The 21,712-nt window shown below is 46.8% G+C and overlaps 1 protein-coding gene across 9 annotated transcripts; it reads right to left on the reverse strand.

Annotated features, from left to right (window-relative positions):
• Positions 1 to 6: 6 nt before the first annotated feature.
• LOC124203929 (diacylglycerol kinase delta-like) lies at positions 7 to 21,571 on the reverse strand. Of its 9 annotated transcripts, none has more exons than XM_046600826.1 (26): positions 21,434 to 21,571; positions 20,136 to 20,246; positions 12,659 to 12,739; positions 11,246 to 11,350; positions 10,662 to 10,761; positions 10,297 to 10,433; positions 10,131 to 10,222; positions 9,885 to 10,015; positions 9,099 to 9,267; positions 8,797 to 8,899; positions 8,490 to 8,635; positions 8,239 to 8,394; positions 7,920 to 8,151; positions 7,733 to 7,822; positions 6,850 to 7,651; positions 6,437 to 6,781; positions 5,208 to 5,849; positions 4,741 to 4,840; positions 4,462 to 4,630; positions 4,234 to 4,334; positions 3,860 to 4,154; positions 3,653 to 3,801; positions 3,455 to 3,572; positions 3,291 to 3,386; positions 3,114 to 3,227; positions 7 to 2,735 (listed from the first exon to the last, which is right to left on the reverse strand). In XM_046600826.1, exons 1-26 carry the CDS (start codon positions 21,569 to 21,571, stop codon positions 2,202 to 2,204), a joined length of 5,256 nt encoding a protein of 1,751 aa, XP_046456782.1. In that variant the 3' UTR covers positions 7 to 2,201. The 9 variants fall into 9 exon arrangements, with proteins under 9 accessions (XP_046456782.1, XP_046456783.1, XP_046456781.1 ...); XM_046600827.1 differs by having other exon boundaries at positions 5,208 to 5,528; positions 7,733 to 7,825; XM_046600825.1 differs by having other exon boundaries at positions 7,733 to 7,825.
• Between the last annotated feature and the right edge of the window lie 141 nt (positions 21,572 to 21,712).

Here is a 21,712-nt window from a genome sequence, read left to right on the forward strand (position 1 = left end):
TCAAAATGATTTCTTGAGAATTGTAATAAGTATCAAAAAGACACGAGGTACAAAGAAATTCACAATAAATAGTATTGTTGTTTTTTTTGGAGGCCGTTGTATGCATGTATGTATAGTAATAATAATAATATGATAGGTCGATAAAGGTGGAGAGTACAAATGAACCAAGGAAGGCAAAAATGTTGATAGGAATAATCTGAATGATTCCACGAAAAAGCCGGAAGGGAAGTTAAAGACATACGATACCAATGCTGTACATAACAAATTAGTTATTCTGCAATTTGCATCCTGAATTGGACCCCCTCCTTCCTCAAAAAAAAATTTAATAAAATTGAAATCATAGAAAATTCAATTTTTTTAAAAAGGAAACCAAACCACCTGCGCACGGGCTTCACCAGCGGCTGGTTAACTCCTATCTAATACAAAAACATCGGGACATACTTTTTGAGGGGTAAAATAATGAAGCACAAAATTGATCGACAAAAGATCGCGTTTCCCTATACACAGCAACACAATTATTTCTCACATCTCAGCAGCAACAAAACAATTGTCTCTAATCGAAATTCCCAACGAATTCTGTCACTTTCTTTTTGATCCCCGTGTAGTTTTTTTCTCATATTAATTGGGATTAAAAATAAGAAACAATCATTTTAAAAAAAGATAATAAGTGATATCAAAACCACGAAACGGCTGATTGGGGTTTGAAAAAAAGGTTCAAAGAAATGACATCAAATTGGATAAATGGTCCGCACGTCATTGCTGGAGATTATGGAAGTTTCAGAACAAGGAAGATAAGTCAATGAACTGAGTAGGACAACAGAGAAGAATAGACACCAATTGTTCTCCATTTCCCAGACAGTACAACAATAAACCGAACCTATAACTCCCCCCCCCCCCTTTGAAAGAAATGACACGCGAAAATGTTGCACGACAAACACGGCGCAACTCTTTGCATAGCGTTTTCTTGTGAAGGTTTTTGAAAAATAAAAACCCAAGCGGTTCAACACCTTCGTGCACAACTTAAAATAAAACCCCAAACATAAAAAGTCATTAGTTGATGGAGGCACAGCACACTCACACACACACACACAGAGCAGTAGTAATAGTAATGTAACCGTGGGGGGACACCGTAGATATAGTATAAGATGGACACAGCATGAACACAGTAGGGAAAATGTATAACGAACACACTTAAAAAAAAAGTCACGACGAAGAAAGGCGGGACGTCGACGGGAAATCAACAACAACAACAAAAGCATATCGCGCATTATGAAATTTGAATTGTTTCATACAGACAATAAAAAAAGACACGACGGAGAAGAAGAAAAAAAAACGAAAATCATTTCTCATATGATGCATATTTACGAGTTCAGTAGAGTCTCTCTCGACTCGGCGACGCTCGGCGTCTCCCTCAACATGGGGAGGCTTTCGGCGTGACGGAGGTCAAGAACTTAGAAATTGGTTTGCAGTTTTTCTGTCTTGTTTTGTTTTGTTTTTTTCATCAATACGCAACACAAAAAAACGGTTTTGGAATAGCAGCTGTCATTTCTTTTCCCCCCTCCATTGCGTGGTCAAAAAATAAAACGAGGCAACTTTTCGTCGACAACCGGAAGAGAAAAAAAAACAGCGTGAGAAGATCACGCAATAAGTCATTCCGGTATCAAAAGTACATTTCACGCATCAAAAGGGTTAGTCCAACATAATCGGAGTTAACGAATTCATGGAATATTAAATTTCCTACTGAACTAAATCAAAAGTCACGTCACACGTACAAGAAAAAAAAAACAGTCGGGTTTACAAACGTGAAAGAAAAGAGAGATACAATCATTGCCAGATTTTTGCGTTTGTTTTTAAGAAAAAAAGATGAGAGATTGCTGATTTGCATATAACGATGTCACTTCCGTGTTCCAGGATTTGCCCGATATGTGCCGCGGATGTTTCTTATTAAATTTGTGTTTTTTCCTGTCCGATTTCATTTAAAAAAAGGAAGAAGAGGAAACATTTCTCTGCCGTGTGGTCCCAATTACTTCGCCGATATTCAGGATACAAGAAGAAGAAGATGAAGGAAGAAGAAAGATGGAAGGAATGCTGAGACCGGAATCATTCCCCACCATTTTTGTTTTGGGTAAAAAATAGTCGCGCGGGAATAATAAGAGATGAGGAGGAGGAGGAGAGACATACTTTTTTGTTGTGTGTTGTGTTTAAGAGGATTGATGAGATAACCGGGCATTCTCTTTGATCTCCAAAATGGCCTGCTGGATGCGCTTGATGTGGCCGACTTTGTGGATGCCCAACTCTTTCAGATCGCGTCGCTCCAAGGTGAGTAGCTCCGAGCCGCGGATGTCGTGCCGGATAAAGTCGTCGCGGTACTCGTCCAACTGGAGGGATTCCAGCCAAACAGCCACTTCGCCGTTGCCCCACAGGTGGACGTTGAGGCTCAGATCGACCGATGAGGACGCGTTGACCGGCCCGGCGCTTCGGCCGCCACCACCGCCGGAACTGCCTCCGCTAGCGCTGACTCCGCTTTCAGAGGATCCCATATCCGAGTGCCGATGACCCTGACTGGCCGAACGGGAGCGAGATTCGGCTGGCCGGCGGAATTTGAGTCGGAACAAGCTACTACCACCACCACCACCACTACTGTTACCACCACCACCACTATGACTTCCGGTGACGCCGCCACCACCACCACCCCCACCGCTAGACTTGACGGCTCGCGATTTCTTCTCCGACATCTGTTTGATAAAAAAAAATGAGACAAAAAAAAAAATGGATGGGCAAAAAAGACCAAAACCGGTGTGAGTTTCATTAGTGCAAAGTATTAACACGCCATGCAAAAGGCTTTCTAGATTTTAGTTTCGTTTTAGGATTATTAAATGTTTGTGGTTAGCGATGGATGGAAATGAAATGAGCGTTTGATTTCAGGTTAAATCTAATGAAGGTGATGATGATGAAATGAGAGGGTTAGTGATGAAGGGAGAAAGGATCGATTCGTTTTAGGGCCAGCAGGGTCGGATAGGTTTGGGCACTTTGCTCTTGTTGGTGGGAGCAGGGCTGGGTGGAGTGGAAGAGGACGAAGAAGACGGAGTGGGTGAAGAGGAATTGGAGCCTACTTCTTCCGACGTGATAAAGTGCACCAGGCCGTTGATGTCGGTGCATTTGCGCAGCTCGCAGACCACGTGCGACAACGAAGAAGCCAATTTCTTTTCCTGGTTGGGCCGCAAGTTCTGCCAGATCAAAAACATCCATTAGTTGCCCGGCACCCAATCGATCGAAAAGGATCAACTCACGTAAAGGGCTGCTCTCTCTTTGAGGAAGTGATCCGTTTCCAGGTGAAGTTGGCGGACGACATTGACCAAGTCGGTCAGGTGAAGGCGCAAACTCGGCTGCAGAAGACCACAATAGACAATCATCGATCCATTTCAATTAAAATAAAATATGAATGAAATCTTACTCCTTCGATGATTTTGCCACCCGGATGCATCTTGTCCAGCATCGTCGAGGCTTGAGTAGCAAGGCTGTACAGCTCCTGGTCCAAATCCGGTTGACTGATGGCCAACAACCGGACGTACCTACCAACCAACAATCAACGAAATAATTTAGTGAAAAAACTGTTTTAATGTCTAACACTTAAATCTTTTTTAAAACTCACCTGACTAGAGCTGTGGTAGCTTCGAGGAAGGTAATAAGTACGTGATTCTCGTCGTCGCTAAGTGAAGTGCCGTGCAACATCTTGTGGCCGGCAACCAGTTGGTATCGCTGCTGTTTCTCTTGCCAAGCTTCCAGTGATCGTTCCAGGGCCTGGAAAACACATGGGGGGATTAACAATATGGTTTGGTTAATCGATCAATCAAAATACCCTGTTGCGGCAGAGCATCTGCATGCGATTCTTGTGGACGATGCGGATGAGTCCGGGCGGCTGGAGCCAGGCCTCGCCGTCCACCTGGACGGGCACGCCCTCATCGCCCAGAATGGTGATCTTGACAGAGTGGCACTGGGCGATCCTGTGGTGTTGAAGATTGATGATCCGCGAGGCGGCCATCTGAACCGATCCGAAAACGGCCACCACCTCCAGGACTCGATCGTCGAAGCTGGGAGCGATGAAACAGTCGTCCTCCTTGTTACCTCCCCAAAAATTGGTTCCACCCATAAAACTAAAAACAAGAGAAAAGAGAAAAGAAATGAAAAACGGAATTGATTTAAAAATCGATTCAAATAGATAGCGGAATCTACCTGGGGATGTTGAGCACGACGATGCCTTGCAGGCTGGGCAAAGGTATCCGGGTACCATCACATTCCAAGAGAACCCGCTGTTCCAAATTCTTGTAGGTTTTCTGTAATTCAATCAATCAAAAAAATGAGAAAGTCACACAATCACAATTGTCGACATGCAACATCACGACCGACAGACGTCACGGAGTGAGCGGAGAGAGAACCCAATTCCAGCAGTCAGACACTCACCTGGAGCCATTCTTTGCTGCCAAGGACTCCGTACCACATGTAGTTGCGTGCCCTCGATCGGCACTTCTCCGGATGCTCTTCGCGCTTCATGTGGAAATCCAACGTAATTTTGGCGTCGATCCCGATCCCGAAATAGGAATTCATCACGCACTTTTCATCCATCATGTCCCTGCAAGTGCCAACCATCGTCGACGAATATAGACGTCAGATAATCGATAATTGAATTAGTCGAGTCGACGACGGGAAACATCAATAATTTGAAAAATATAAACAACTTACGCCGGATCTTCCTCGACATCCATCAGAGGAGAGACGGCGGCGCAAAGGGCGTCGGCATTGGCCAGGAGCACTTTACTGATTAATCCGCCCGTTTCCACGTCTGGCAAATGAAGACATTAAATATTCATTAAACGGGGGAAAAAAAAGCTAAAAGGGAAAATTGGCCGGCTAAAAGGTCATTAATTCCGGAAGCCGGAAGCATTATCAATGAATCGCAATGCGTTGGCGCTGTTCAATGTTTTACGTTTCAAAAGAAGAAGTAGAAGAAGAGAAAGTTAAAGTCCCCCAAAACAATTGAGAATCAAATAGTCGGAAGAGTGTGCAGTTTGAGAGAAGGAGAAGAAGAAGGAAGTTGAAAGGAAGCCGGAAGGTATATAAGAAAAAGGAATAAGATCAAAGTAAGTTTCCCTTGCCAGCGTCAGGCAAACACCCCCCCCCCCCCCCCCCCGGAAAATGTTAAAGCTTACTAGGCCACATAGGAAGGGTAACGAGTGGGTTGATGATGGGCATTTTCCGTTTCTTAACGGCGGCAGCGCCGGAGCTGATGGCCTCCCTCTCTCTGCCCGAGTGGTGTTGGCCGTCGACGGTCGACTCGTCCGGACTGGGCGGCCGCTGGCCGTGATGGTGGTGGTGCTGACTCGACGGCTGGTTGTGGCTGTCTGCAGAGGACAAGATGGAAGCCAATGAAGCGTGAACCGACGCTCCGCACGCCGTGCCAGCCGCGGAATCAATGGAGCCGGCGGCCGAGGAGGCCAGCAAAGTGGATCCGCTCGAAATCCTCCGCGACGCTGTCGGAGAAGGTTGAAGTGTTGACGACGTGGCTGGCGACACGGGCACAAGCAGCCGAGACTTGGCCAAACTGTCGGGCACGTCACCGCTGCTGCCCGTTGCCCGTGTCGCAGTCAGCCAGGGTGAAACCGTCGGTTCGGTCTCGTGACACAACAGCGAACCACTCGGTCGTGTCGGTGTGAGTCTACTAGTGGGTGTAGGTGAACGAGAGGTGGTGACCAGGAGGTTCGGTGGTGGTGATTGTGGTGATTGTGGTGATTGTGGTGGTGGTAAGGTGGTAAGAGAGGTGGTCTGTGCATGCCTCCTAGCACGTTTGTCGGCTTCGAAAACAGGATTCCAAACAGCAAGAAATACCCAGTTGAGGAGAAAACAAAAAGAGACAAATGGAAGATTTGGAGAAACAAAAGGGATTGGTTTTTTTCTTTCTTTCGTTTAATGTTACGGTACGTGTAAGTTTAGACTCTTTTTTAAATTAAATTAAAAAAGGGTGTTAACATTCTAGAAATAAAAAGATAAGAGACAAAAACACCAACAAGTTACAAGACACCAAAGACACCAGACATTCCCAGGTAGAATTAAAGCGTGAAAGGATTTTCTTTCGATTACTTTTGTACCGGATGGAAAATATACAAGGAACAGTCAGGTTTGTTCTATCCATCGAGGATTCGGGAAACCAAATAAAGCCGACGACAACTAAACATGCGAACCGTTACACAATCAGGTGGGAAATTTCGAATTGTTGTTATCGGGTCAAAGTTTTTGACTAAAGACGGAAGGAGTTGGATTAGGAATCCGGATTCCCGATTCGTCGTCTAATTGGTGTGTGTTTCGTCTTCCGTCACGTTGTGTGCGTAATGACTGGGAAATGTTTGTTTTTGTCAAGAAAAATTGAAATGAGTCCCAGTACCTCGTGCGGCAGCTGCCGAGTTGGTCCGCTCGACGACGGGCTCCTCGGCTCCTTCGACGATCCGTTCGCCCAGTCGGGCGATGGCGGCCGTCTCCAAAGCTGTTTCCTCTTCCACTTGGTCTAGGTCTTCCTCTTCTTCCATTTCTCGCTCTCGATCGGCCCTCGTTCGCGTGTCTTCCGCCGGAGCGGAGGCAGCATTTTCATCCGCTTCCTCCTTGGCTGGCCTGGCCTGGCTGCTGTCCTCACTGGAAGGAGGTTCCACAACGACGCTGATGTTGACTTGCTGCAGCGACCGCAATATGGGCTTCACCTCGACTTCGGCCGGCTCCTCATCCAGCTCCATATCTGACGGACAAAGGATCAATTACCGGATGAAATAAAATAAAAGAATTGGGGAGGAGTCGTTCACTTACTGGGAACATTGTCGCGGGATTCCGTCTCTTCATCAAAGACGTCGATGGGCACGTCCTGCAAGCTGTCAGTGTCGGCGAATTCCAGCGGGACGGGCAAGGCCAGGGCCGAGTAATCGAATTCGCACGACGTCCTCGTCTCGGAGGCGTCGGGCACCGGCGAGATGGCGTTCAATTTGGCCTGGAGACTGAGCATGGCCGACGAGCGATCCTCGTCGCCTTCGCTCTCGGCCGACTCCTGGTGGGAGACGTAGCAATTGCGGCCGGCCGAAGGCGGTCGGGGTGACGAGGAGCTGCTCCGCGGCCGCTGCGGCTGAGTATTGGGGGGCGTGGCCATCCGGTAGAAGACGGGCGGATTGGGGTAGCGAATAGGCGAAGTGGGGAGCAGCGGGAAGTTGGTGGTCAGCGACGGGGCCATGGGGATCGGCGACGGACAAGGCGACGGCTCGCTGGAAGAGTCTCCTCCGCCTATGGCGCTGTAGAGTTGCAGTAATGCCATGGGCATGGCGGCAGCGGCGGCGGCGGATGCCCGCGATTTGGCCAGGGCGCCGGAGCTCTGCTTCATCATCATCTCGTTCGACATGGGCGAATCGCCGTCCGGGTGGGTCACAATCAACTTGATTTCACTCCCGCCGCTCACCAAGCCCGACGTCTGGCTGGCGCTGGCCGAGTGCATGGATCGCGATGGCTGGATCCCGTTCTGCTCGTCCAGGGCCCTCTCGGCGTGCTCGATGATCTGCCGGACGGCCTTCTTCAAACTGTTGGCTCTCGACATTAAGGCTTCCCGTTGGTTGAACTTGGCTCTCTGCATCGCATCCGGCAACAAATGTTATTTCAACTCCGGAATGGGTTTTTTTTTGTTTTTCTTTAATTAACGAACTCTCACCACTTTGCGCGCTCCTTTCTGACGGGCTGCACGGCCTTCGTTCCGCGACTCCTTGGCCTCCTTGGAGCTCTTGGTGATTTCCGGAGGCTCCTGCTGTGAACAGTCAAAAGGAAACGGGTTTTGTTAGAAAGGACTCAAACGCACCCGATCGATCGGCGACTTGGGATCGAGGGGGGGGGGAACGTACGGAAGATTCGACGTTATTGGGCGGGTCTTCCTCGTCGACGCTGGCCCTGGAGACAGCGTGGACGGGCGAGGCTTCCTCGTGCAGCGTACCAAGCAGCTGGTCCAGCTTCTCGTTGAGAATGCGGCACTTTTGGGCAATGGACTCGTCTCCGCTCGCCAGCGACGAATTGTCATCCGCCGTGTGAAGGCCGGCCATTTTGCCAATAAATTCTTTGATTGTCTCGCAAAGGATTCTTTTTTAATAAAATCAAAACACAAATCACAAACCGTAGTCAAAATAATTCATCCGCTTTGTTCCGATCGAAAAGTTGGTCACTCACTTGGCGGATGAGATGACGATGGTGTGCTCGTCCGATTGCAGGATCTTGCTCAGGTGGCTGACGATGGAATCCTCGAAGGCGGTAATGGGCTCGTAAGGCAGGACGACTTTGGCCGCAGGTAAAGGCATGCTCCGCTCCGAGGTGAAGATGCTCCACCTGGACAAAAAAAAAATGGAATTGCATCGAATTGTTAATCCACCGGGGCGGATGATAATTTCTTTTGAATTTAAAAAAAGAAAGATGAGGCGCACCTATCGAGCATTTTGACAGAGGCTTTCTCGTAGCGCTCCAGCAACTGGGGTAGATGGGCATCGTCATCGCAAACGCTGCCCCAGCCGATGACTCGTGCCAAATCGTTGCCCGTGCCCAGTGGCAGCACTCCAATCTGGCATTGCTTCTGCACCACGCCATCAAATATTGAAAAAGGAAAAAAAAAAGAAAAATCATTCATGTTTTGTCAGTGTTTGTCCAGTCATCACTTTATGCAATCAAACAAGGAGCCGCAAGGAGCCGCAAGGAGGAGCCGCAAGGGGGAAAAAGTCAAGCGAGTGCACTCACATCCATATGGAGCTTGTCGATTTCGGAAAGGACCCAACCAATAGATCCGTCGCCACTGCAAATCAGGATCCGGAATGGATCAAAGTGCCGGAATAACCTCAATCTGTCGGTAACAGAACACAAACAGCGGGAGGCCACACACAAAGAAAAAAGAAAAAAAGAAAAGACGACGTTATTTGAGAACTCGTGTTGAAAGGGGCGGAGAAAAGAAAATCATATAGTTCTTGACGTCATTTGCTTCTTTTCATCAACAACAACAACAACAACAACCTAAAGGGTGCCAAAAGAAAAATCCTTCTCACCCAAGACCGGGCCCTCCGTTCATCAGATCAAACACTTGAGCCGGATTGAGGAGCTGTTTGAAACGTCGCAGGAACTTGACGCCTTGGTTATCGCCCGATTTCGAATTGACAAAGACCAGGAGCGGAGAACAGCCCTGCGGCCTCACAGCCTCCCAAGCTTCGTCCGTGCCTGAGTGATCCGATAACGAAATAAGAAAAAAAGGAGAAAAGAAATTCAATAAATTGAATCAGAAATCCATAAACATGAAATATTGAACACACACACAATGTCAGTTTGTTTCTTTTTTCTTCTTCTTCTACACCAACCCAAATTCGATTTTGACGTGCATGGCGACCTCCACAAGGCCAGGAGAGCCAATACCGGCTGAAAGTCTTACGTATTTAGGACAAGCGGGAACGGGTTGCCTCCTTGCCCCAGTGACAGTGATGAATTTATTTCCCCGCACACTTAACGACGAAACGAGTTCTCATTCCCTTTTTGGTTGTTGTTTCGCTCTCAACAAAGAAACACGATATCCCAGATACTATATATTCCGCCCTCCCACAACAACAAAAAAACTCTTCTTCTTCTTCTCTACTATCAAGGGCGTCGTCACCATAAGCTACTGCTGCTGGCCCAGTGTGTGTGTGTTTTCTGTCTACATTCCCGTGGGCACGGGGGACTCCGCTTTGCGCCAGCTCCGGGTTCGTGTGTGTATTTGACCGAGTTTTCCCTTTTGTTTGGACTTTCGCCTTCCATCATTCAAAGTAACGTAGTGTGTTGGAGAGTTGTGTATATATACGCACCGACGCTGTGGAGAGCCGTGGGCGGGACGATGCTGACCCGGCAAGGGCCCAGTGGGCAACGCACCGGGTACTGTGGGCGGCAGGCCGTGTGAACCATGGCCCGGCACCACAGGCAGCGCCAGTCCTGCAGTCTGCGCGTCACTCATCGCGAAACAAACAGAAAAAAAAAGGAGCAGCCAAATGATTAAGGATCCTACTCAGAAAAGCGATGGGGGAAGAAAAACAAAACGGAAAGTCGGGACTCACCTAAGAACCGACCCGCACGTTTTGTCGCAGACGGAACATTTGGCAGAGACGGGCAGATTACCCTCCATCCATTGGTGAGGCATGGCGATGTTCTGCATAATACATCAAACGAAATTGAGAATACCAAAACAACAACAGGGAGGTCAAAGGGAGGGGGATTTCTTACTCCTTCGTCATCTTCGATTATGTCCTTGCCGACGCTGGCCAGTGTCGTCCACTTGCAGTTATTGATGGCTTTGACGGCGCATCGCTTGTGCGATTTGAACTTGCAGACCTCGCAGCTCAACCCGTGTGATGTCACGCCTGTTTTAAAAAATACAATTCAAACATTTTTAGCGCGAAATTCAAAATTGGTTTTGTGTTTGATTGGTTCTAACGTTTTTAGCGCTAAATTCAAAATGTGTTGATTTTACGTTTTACGTTTGATTTATTTTTAAGCGGGAAATTTAAAAAAAAATGTTTTCGCGGGGGAGATTTGAACTTTTGGATTTTAAAATCGATAAAAAAAAGACGGTCGATCGTATATCTTACCCGAAAGCGCTTCGCGGCAAACGTTGCAGTAGGTGGGTCTGGCGTGTGAAGTGGCGTACCAATTGTGCCGGCCCGATAGGAAATCGTGATGATCAGCGCTCTGTAGTAGTACGTGTACGCAATGCATAAATGAATGAGAATCGCGGGTGGCGTGGGGGAGGTAGAGTAGAAACGTGAAAGGAAAAAATAAATAAATAATATTAAAAAAGAAAAACCTTGCCGACATCATCGGTCAAACACAGAGACACACACGGTGCGACACGATATAACGACAGCGTTCAAATAGGTTGCTGGAATGGCCCCCCCGCCTTCCGGCGTTGAATGTTTCCATGCCTCGGCCATTAGTTTGGCTGGGCATTGCGGCACGTTCCACGGTCGCCGTGAATGCCACACAACCGTCCGACAGGGACACCCCATTTTTCACCTCGGCCCGTTCAAGTGAGTGTGCGGCTAACACGAACGAGCACACCCATGTAAAAAAATAAAAGGGCCGTCGGTGGTGTCGTCAGTGTGGTCGACGAGGACGGATAGTATTGGTGGGGGGAGAGAGAAAAGAAAAAGAGATTATTACAAAATAGACTTACATCGTAATATTCCTTGTTGGCGGCTGCCTTGAGCGCCGTGATCCATTCTTCCATTTCTCGCCGGGATTCGGCGCACAAGACGAGCGACCGGAACGGAGTGATGACCTAATTCGTTTTTTGTTTCGTAAGGATCGGGTGGAGGATTTTGTTGTGCCGTGAAACACCAAAACGGTTGTTTTGTTTATTTTTCACATGGACGCCAAAAGCCATCGACGACGTCATGTCATTTCGTTGTTTGTTGATGTTCAAGTGTCGTCGTCGTCGGACCAATTTCATGGCGAATGGTTCCAGGATCGAGGCACCAGCCAATCGCGCGGGCGAGGTAGAGGGAAATAATGCACAAAGAAAAGGGAAAAGAATTAGATCACAAGTTTTATCACACGCACACACACAAGAGGGAAGGTTATAGGATAAACATGTGGGGGCGGGATCGACTAGGGGGGACAGGGCGAATCGATTCTTTCCCGACTGACGCAATAGTGTCAACCGTCACAGGGATTTTCTTATTTTCAGCCGCTTTATTCTGACCCCCCTAACCTATTGGTGAATAATGAATAAACCCCGCCTACTTGTAGGGAGGATTTACTAGTAGTAGTAAAAATAGTAGGACGACTAGATCCTTTCCATTTAAACGAGGTCGTGTTAGACAAGTTTCGTCTAGCGGAAAAAAAAGACCAACAATTCGACTGGAAGACAAGAGAAAAGATGGAAACGGTTTTGAACAAAGCGGAGAGGAAATGTGTGCGGATGTCGTGGGAAGTCGCCAAAGCGAAACGCTCCAACGAGTCGATAAACTCGACAAGTCACTCTCATTCGCTCCCTCCGTTTTTTCTTCGAAAAATGCCAAAGCCCATCGCATATACACAGACACAAAACGTTATGAAAAAGTTGGGGCAAACACAAAAGGGCCAAAAGAGGCAGAAAATGTTCGGGGTCCTTGTACATAGAAAGTTCGGCAGGATCGACTTGATTCCGAGAAATGAAAAGAGGCTTTTTGGCTCTTCCTTGCTGTTCCTTTTCTACATTTTCGCTTGGCTTTGCCTATTATATAAAGGGAAAAAAAAACGCATTGATACAAGACACAAACACAGAGAGACAGGCCGAAGGGAGCCAGGGCGTTTCGGCTTGGTGGAGCGCGTATTCCTCCCGTTTTCGAACGGATTTGGGTTTGTCCTCTATAACTATTACTGCAATGGTCGGGAGGGCTGGAGTGCGCAACGGGACGGAAATAGCCCCATAGCCAGGGTCCTGAGCTGCGTATATAGAGCCGGAACACACACACAACACATGTATATACGTAAAAGAAAAAAAAAATCGTAGAGGAGGTAAAAGGAAGACGGATGGATGGATGGAAGAAAACGGGAGTAGTACTATCATTAGAAATGTAACTCTTACTATATAATATCGTCTTACCTGGAAGCTATGGTTGGCGTTCTTGATGCTGCACTCGGCAACGCTCAAATCAGGAAGGCTGATCTCGTCGAAGATCACAGACTGTATTTCCAAGAAAAGTAAAACAGAAATTCAATGATTAAAATTTAATTCTTGAGGTAAATTTTTCATGGGAGGATTTCATCCATTCAAAAATATCTGAAAAGGGTCGGGATAAAGTTGAGATTTCGTTTCGCTTGACGAGTTAAAATCTCCGTCATCAAACCGGACCGCTAATGAAGTCGTTAGTTATTGACGATGGGAAACGGGGACGGCATTTGCCACCTGGACAAATTTTGCTGTAAAAGTTTCTCTTTGCTGCTTTCGTCGTGGATATGTGTGACACAGAGTTGAGTCGAGTCCAACAGCATCAAACAGCTAAAGCGTGGGGGGTCCGGGACCGGCGACCGTGTAATTATCTAGTTACATATTAATCGGCAATGATGCAAGATTCAGATGGGAGAGAGAGAGAGACGTCGCCTATGGCCATTTGCGCCCAGAAGTTTCCCAGAGGTGCAACTCAAACCCAGGGGGGGGGGGGGGAGAGGAGTGGGTGGATGTGGAAGGCGAGGAAAATCCTAACGAGCTGCAATGACCCATTACTGGGGTAGTTAGACGCCAGTTGCTAGGCCCAATCTAAACGTACCGTACTGTGCAATCCCGGCGCTTCACAAGGCAGCCCTCAGGATCCTAGCCATGAGAAATGAGCGGCTCCTATTTCGTTCGTGGCAAGAAGAAAAAAGAATAAAACTGGAATTGCGGGATTCCGTGTGCGCAAAAAAACCCCAAAAGATAGGAAATCCCGGAGACCACCCTGGCAGTAGAGTTGCCTATAGCGTGAAAGGCGATGAGCGAGAGAGAGATAACAGCCATCAAAGTTGGCTGGTCGGTGGTGGGGGGAACAAAATTTAAAGCTTCAACTGAGCGTGAAATGAACCGCCCAACATTTTCAGTCAGACGATTCCGGCCAAGTTTCTTTCTTTTTTCCTTCACGTCTTCACCTTTCCATCGATTGAATAGAGAAACAGTCACGAATCGGTGGCTGACGTAGTCGGGTAGAGATGGGATATACAAGACACACATCAGGAGCCGAGAAAGAGGGTTAGGGTCTTGATGATTATTATTTAATGATTGCTACTATTACCAAAGCCAGTCTCTCTGTGTAGCTTCTTACTGGACGAACAAGTCTACAAGGAGAAGGAGGGGGGTTCAAGTAACGCTACATCAAAAGAGACGAGTAGTGGGGAGACAAGTACGACAAGGAGCCACCACAAGAGGGTTGCTGCTGCTCTTGGAGCTGCCTTTGATCTCGGCAGGAAAAGAAAAAGGATCCATTTTCTTTTGCACCAGACTTTCCTTTTTTTTCTTCTTTCTTTTCTCCCTTTTCAAGACATTAATACGGGAGATGCTCCTGGCCCATCACGAATCTGCTGGCCTGGAACACGCAGGCTCTCCCACCCATCATCATCATCTGTATATATACGAGACCAGAAACTGGAGAAGGATCTCGTAAAGGGGTGGCGTACGTAGTGCGTGCCTCCTTCCCGGCTAGGGACATGTATTTATACACACACACACACACACCACAGGAGCACATTAGGGCAACACACTCAAGTTATTACCGACTGGGGCTTGGCTTGACATTCAATTTCGTGAGGTTCCTATAACCATAGCATGGCTCTCTCTCTCTTATCTGCCACCAACCAAACACCAGGCCTCCTCCTAGAGAGCTCCTTCTTAGCTTTTTTCTTGGCATTTGCCCATTTTTGACGTTCTGCGGCCTATTGTTTATTGACTTGTTAGACGGGTCATGGGCCGCTATGGTTACATTAGACGGGTTATACAGGGGGTGATGTTTTTTTTCTGCACAGCCAGACATTTCCGAGAATGACTCCCATCTGCTCCTATGGCGTTCGCTATAAGTAATTTTGATTCAAAATTCACGGGGCGCCACAAGGAAGTCGATTGGAGATAGGACCAATTGAGGAGAGAATCAGAGATGAATGGGAAAAAGACGGTCGACAGGGAAACACCATCCAAGTATAGAGTACGATTCAACCTGCAGGTTCGTTTTATAGCTAGGCAATGTCATAATCCGCACGACTGGGCTGATCGCCTCCTCCGCCCAGTCGTCGATGTTAACGACATGATTTCCGCTAGTCGTTCTATTTTGGAGATGCGCACCGGGGAAACAAAATATAAAACAAGAAAAAAAAAGGTCAGCGGGTCTGGTTGAAATGAATTCAGTGAATTCACCTGGACGATTCCATCCCGAGAAAAAAGAGATTCAACAGATACATCTAAAACAGCTCGAAATGAAAACCGAATTCAAATCAGTAAGAAGGGGAAGCGGCTCTTGACGACGTCAATATCGTTCTTGTTATTTGTTTGTCTTTTTATCTTTTTTCCTCCTTCTCCTTCCATCTTCTATTCTTTTATCTTTGGCAATCTCCTTTTCCCTCGATTACACGTAAATCCCCGCTGTGCTTTCCATCCGCCTTGTTTTCTCTACATCAAGTAAAAAAAAGGGGAAGATGGGAAGGAGAGAGTGATTGGAACTCGAATGGCAAACGACGCGAATGCGGATATCCCCACGGGAAGCAACGGGATTTTCTTCTTTAGTTCTTTTGTAGATAACAAAAAAAAAAGAGATAATAAAATAACACGGGACCAGCGGCGGTAGAGAGAAAATACAGTGCAGTATCCGAAGCTCCAAAGTGGTTGCTTTCCATTAGATGTCGAAGTAAAGCGGGTCGTCAGAACGCACCTGCGAATCACTTCCCCCCTTCCCTTAAGACTCCTCCCGCATCCTCCTCCTCCTCCGGGCCTCTCTCTCTTGTGATCTAACCACCGCCGAGTGTGACGTCAATCTCCCCGGCAATATTTATTTACCGAGCTAGATCTTAACAAACAAAAAAGGCTCGCAAATAGTCAGAAGAAAAAATTTTTTTCTCATTTTGTTTTTCTCCTTTTTTTTGAGGGGGGAAGAATAAACAAAATATTGATAACCCCAGACAGGAGCGGGAAAGAAATAAAATAGGATCGATTCCGGGTACGTTGTATAGACACAAAACGTGTTTTCCAGGTAGAAAAAGGAATTAAAGGAAGGAAAAAAAGAGAGAGAGACCTTGATGGGTGACATAAGCAGCTTACTTTCATGTGTAATTCACAATCTAACACGATCGTGAATTTCCATTAGTTCGTGATCAAATAACGGATTACATTTCTCACGCAATTCTTTTCATTTTTTTTTTCGAGCGAAGTTTAAAAAAAGAAGTGGAATAAAAAAAGAGATGGAAAAACAAAAGAAACAGTGATTTGAATATTCAATGAAACTGAATGTGTCAAACCTGGTCTACTCTGATGAATTGAGCCGTGATGGCTGAAATTTGGCTGCGATGAATTTTTCTGTTTGTTAGTTTTTTCAAGGTTTCCCGCCCTTTTCAAATGTTTGAATTACCCAAAAAACACACGAACGAGAAAGTAGTGTCCCTCCATTAAAACAAAAAAACCAAAAACAAATCTGTTGGGAAATTTCGGCCAATCCGTCAATCACGGGAAAACCCTCCTGTGAAGGGGGATTCGTTTTCCCCTCACGACGGTGGGGAGGCGGAGTGAGCGGCGGCGGCGAAGACGACGACGTTATCGAACGGCCGTTTCGATCGTGACTGACGAATTAGTAGCGACTGCGGGTACATTCCCTCCAACCAACCCCTGTTTATACTTCGGCGTGAATCCCCCTCCCTTCCCCCCAACCCGACCGAAATCCATCTTACGGCGCATGACAATCCGACGAGACACGTACACAACACATAGTAAAGTAAAGGGGAGCTACAGCTAAATACATTGACCATCAAAAACTCTGAAAGGAAAAGAAAGAAAAAGTTATCGGGACCGACTATATCGTTTCTTGATATCACCGACTTCCTAGGAGGAATCTAAAAGTTTTCCAGGAGCTCTGAAAAACTCTGGCGCCTTCCATCGACGATGTCGAGCGTGAGCAAATGGAGCAACTATTATTCGACAACTATTTAATCCGTCCCTTGTTCCCTCAAAAAAGCAAAACAATGGCCGAAAAAGACACCCAAGTGTGTCGTGGTACAGAAAACGTGGTACAATCTATTGTCGATTAGTTTTAGATGTTCTTTTAACAGCGGAGAGCACAGCAGAAGCGTCGGTGCTGCGGATAGAGAACAAGTCCAAGCTCCCAAAGTGTGTTCGTCTTTTCTATGGCTGTTTCTCCCCTCTCTGTGTGTGTGTGTTTTCACTCAAAATAGTACTACTACTACTCCCGAGCTGGGATGCTTGTTCGTCTTCAAAATAAAATAAAAAAACGGGAGAAGAGGAGCAGAGAGGAGCCCCAAGGAGCTGGATAATTGGTCGATCGATACACACGCACATATAACCGAGACGGGAGCCGAAGAGGGCCGAAGATAAAGGGGGGAGACTTGCACACACACACACACACAAAGTGGCGAGCGCACTGCAGAGTCGAAACAGACAGACAATGCAGAGGAGAGAGAGAGAGACAGAAAATGTTATAACAATTCAATGAGAATTTCTAGGAGTAAGAAAAAGGCCGGCGTTGCCATAGGAGCCGTCCCCAGAGTTAAATATTGAATTTCGCTAATGGCGCCGAACCTTAGCACTAGCTATATAGCCAGGGCTACCGACGACCATAGTCCCAGCACCTGTTATATCTCTTTTGCGTGTTTGCTCTTCTTCTTCTCACTCCGTCGAGCGTCCCATATCCGTTTGATTGCAAGGAGCTCCAGCCAACCAGCCAATTAAGACCCAAGTCGAGTGAAATTGAAAGCGAGAGAGCGAGACGAGCTCTGGGGGCTGTAATACAACCGACCGACTCGCAAAACTGCGGCTACGACGTATACGTATAGCGCCAGCGGAACATCGATCTTAGGAGCCGGAGCCGGCCCTCCTGGGAAGGCACGACACACAAAAGGCCAAGAAAAAGAGGAGCTGAGAAAAGAGAGACCAAAAGAAGCTTTTTTTCTCAAATGGCAAGATGATGAGCACGGGGGCGCCAAAGAGCCATCAACAGTTGAGAGCACCAGACATGGGGAGAGTGGCGAAATGTGCGCGTGTTCAATTGCAGCAGCAGCAGCGCTCAGCCCGCCGCTGCCACTCTCATCTTCAGCTCTACAGACATTTAGATGACTAAGACTAGTGGGCATGAATTCACGGAACCCTCCCGCACACATCTAAACTTAATAGAGACAATACAACGCTGTGATGAGGCGGATCGCACAAGTTTGCCGATTACTTTCTCTTTGATGGACATTTCTCTAGTGAGCAATGGATCCCCTTTTTGGCTGGGCCAATTGTGTTTTGGGATAAGTGGAAGGCCTCAGGAGCTAGTGCTACTGCTGCTACTACTACTACAAACGGTCTATATATGATATACGTAAGATAAAGGGCAAACAAATTGCGCGATACGCAACGACCCCTTTTTCTTTATGATGGCCCAGCGCGTCTATATCTATATCCAAACTGGCAAGAAAGCGAAAAGAAGGAAACGAGTAAAGTGTATACAAACAATAAAAGGGGGAGAAAAAAAAATTCTATCACTTGTCTTCAAATGTCAACAAGGAAAAAAAAGAAAAGGGGGGCCCAAGTTGAATCGATGGTCTGAACGTCATCCCTACACAGCTGAAATGCATTTTGCAAACACACACAGAAAACTGTGCAGCACACACGCCAGTCGGGAGGAAATGGAAAAGTATAGGAGCCGAGTCGATCGATCGCTTTCTCTTCAAAAGGTAGAAAATAACTGGGAGAAAGTAAAACAAAATTATTATTTTTTTTTCTCCAACAGAAGAGATATACACAAGAAGGGATGACCTTTGACGGTCGGAAGATTCATCACCGAAACGCTAATAGCACACCGAGGCCCAGAAAAGAAGAAGTCCCTTGTGTGCCCGCTTCTGTTGCTACAAGACCTAATAACGTCGTCAATCAGCGCCGCAGCGCTCGGGACTAGAACATCAAAAACACAGGGGTCGACCCGGTCAAAGAAAAAAGAAAATGAAGAGACCCGAAAAGCTGTGATGGGTAGCAGCAGCAGCAGCAGCAATAATAAGCCGCAGCCAAAAAGCAGTATTTTCTGATGAAAGCTCAACTTTGTTACTAATGCTCCTCTCCCGTTTGTTTGTTCTTTGGGGGCCACCAATCATCTAACCTCTCTCTCTCTTTGCTTCTTGTGATCTCTTCCCTTTTGATCGCAATCGATGAACTCCGCCGAGAAAATGCCAATTTCATCGAGAGAAGAACAGAAAGTTTAAGGGCCCCAGAATAGACTAGGCGGCGGTGGCAAACGCTAACGATATTGAGCATGGAGATGAGGAGAGAGAGAGACATTTTACCTCCGTCGTGTGTGTATACCTTTCGGGATAGGTAAGAAGAAAGACGTCACTCGCCTACACCTCTTCGAAATTGAGACTCTTCTATTTACTCCGGGAATATTCATCAACATCGACGGCACACGAACACACACACACACAACCACTCGGAGGAGGAGGAGAAACGTACGGGATTTGAATAGGATCGGTATAGGCAATCCTATTTTGGGCATTCGTTGATCCTCTGAGATCGGATCCCACGACGACGACGACGACGAAGAAAGAGCCAAAGACTCAATCGGTAAATCAACTGTCAGAAAGCAATTCGAACAAAATCAAAACGGCGGGTGCTGCTGCTTCACCAGAGAGTGTAGGACAAAACTGTTACAATCGATATCGCCGTCATCATCGACGACGACGACTTTTATTCCCCGGGAAATTTAAAAAAAAATGGGAGCTCTACTGCAATAGACCGTGACAAGAAAAATCAAACAACTGGTACTTCAATCTTCTCCCCCGAGAAGAGCTGATGTTCTCCGATGGATCTGCATGGAGATTTGCCCGTTGGCGCCACCACCTGCCAGATTGTATTATCGATTTTGTTCAGACAACAACAAGGACCCTAGCCCCGGCTGTACGCCTGTCAATAAGAGACTACTACTACTACTCTCGGCCGGCAGTTGTCGATGTGCAACGGGTTACACCAACAACAGGCGTTTCGTGCACTACGCAAAAAAGGAGTGGCCGACACACAACCAGGCAAAAAAAAAGCAAAAGAGAAAAGGATTCAGATCGATGGCTCCTGGCACCCTACCATGTTACTCTCCAACGCAAAAAAAAAAGGAATAATAAAGAGAATTAATAAAACAGATACAAACAGAGAGAGAGAAATAAAAGAACGTGAAAAACAAAAAGGAGTGAAAGCGCGACACACGGTGAAAGGAATGTGCTGTTGGTGGTTGTTGATCGGGTAACCGGATCGAGGGCAGATCGATTTCCTTTTTTTTTCACTTTCTCTCTCACTCTCTCAGTCTTTTCTGACCCTGTCTTGTCTTCGGCTGTGAGCTCGATAAATTATTGATAAATTATGTGTATACGCATACCTTGGTATCCTTTGCATAGTAAAGAGTCCGCCCTTTGAGTTTGAAGTATCGTCTGCGCCATCGCTGGAACGACGACGTCTGCTTCATGAGGAATCCTTCGCGAGTGCAGACCTGTGACAATGAAAAAGATATGAAGACTAGTGGTGGTGGGAACTGGTTGTAGGTCAATGGGCTGACACTCGCAATCAAGTGACAAGCCCCATGTGTGTGCGTGCGTGTATGTTTTAGGAGAGTCTGGGCCGCCGCCCATTCAATCTAAAGAGTTGGACAGGGAAGGACGCAGCTAGCTACCCATTGAAGGGATCCCAAGGAAAAAAAGGGAACAATTACTTTTCATTTGACGAGACGGACAGACACGACCCGACGGCTTTGTTGGCTTAGGTCCAAGGATCGATACCGAGTGGAAATCCCGCGTATGTATATGTACACATAGGCCCGGGAGGGAATAAAAAAAAAAGGGAACGAACGAAAAACTAGGCCAACCGATGGGGGTGTGGAAGAGAGGGCTTTTTTCGTTACTCCCCCGACAAGCCTCCCCCCTTTTCTATGGCTCATCACGCACCCATGCGGAAGCGAACAAAAGCCACGGGCCCAATGCTTCCGTGGCTAAAAGCCAACCTCAAAAACTTTGACGAGGAAGGATGCTGGAAGACTTTTAAAGATGGACAATTTTCTTTTGAAAAGAAAAATATGCTGTTAGTGGGGGGAGTGTGTGTTTTTCTTTCGTGCTGAATCACCGCAGCTGTATACTACTAGGGTACTACTCTGCACGTTGGGTAAAAGGAGATCGATAATTGGATGCCGGATTTGGCGGGAGAGAGAGAGGGGATTTGCCGAAATGCTTTGCACTGTTGCTAAATCACGAGGGAGGGAAACTCCCTATTTTCTTCGCCGCTAAGGCGGTCGACATGATGGGCGTTGGAAATCTCACGCTGCCTAATGAATCGCTTCATGTTATATTACCTGTAACATTGGACGCCCAGAATTCAAAAAGTACAATGCGAATATATAGACAATGGCCATCTTTTATGAGGATTAAGGGATGTCTCACTATTTTAATATTTCCTTTGCTTACACATTTTTTATCTTTCCCCCTACTTGTCGGTACAATAGGGAGCTTCAACAATAGACAGTGCAATATTCTGTGTCTTTGTTCTTCGCATTTCCATCTATTCACTGCGCATCAGTCTGGCTGTGATTAGCTGCTTGGGTGGGCTACAATTCTGTGTTGCCATTGATTGTCGAGACAGCTGAAAGAAAAAGCCTGCTAATTTGCAAAGAAGAATATGCTTATTTACCGATGATTTGATGTTCTTGTTGGTGGAGAATCTGCGGTGGAAGGATTTGGCTGGCTCAGTCTCTCCATCGCTTTCAGAGGAGTCATCACCCACTGCTGAGACAGGCTTCGTGGAGATGGTAGTTTCATTTGCCGCCATAAGACTGAAGAGATGGTGATCAGCTTTCTAGACTCTCCTATGACCAGAGAAATGGGGCAGGGTTGGCCACTTCGCTTCCTTAAGGTTTCGACACCTCGGTGAAATGATGGCGAGAAACCTTCTTGTTTACTCTGCGACAAA

The sequence above is a fragment of the Daphnia pulex genome, chromosome 10, assembly GCF_021134715.1.
Source record: "Daphnia pulex isolate KAP4 chromosome 10, ASM2113471v1".
Lineage (NCBI taxonomy): Eukaryota > Metazoa > Arthropoda > Branchiopoda > Diplostraca > Daphniidae > Daphnia > Daphnia pulex.

Excerpts from the sequence above, each read along its gene's own strand:
- LOC124203929 (XM_046600825.1), bottom strand. The coding sequence starts at position 21,571 with ATGGCGGCAAATGAAACTACCATCTCCACGAAGCCTGTCTCAGCAGTG. Across the intron at positions 10,434-10,661 it reads TTGCCGCGAAGCGCTTTCGG|GCGTGACATCACACGGGTTG; the intron begins GTAAGATATACG and ends TTTTTAAAACAG. Across the intron at positions 3,387-3,454 it reads GTGGCAAAATCATCGAAGGA|CCGAGTTTGCGCCTTCACCT; the intron begins GTAAGATTTCAT and ends GGTCTTCTGCAG.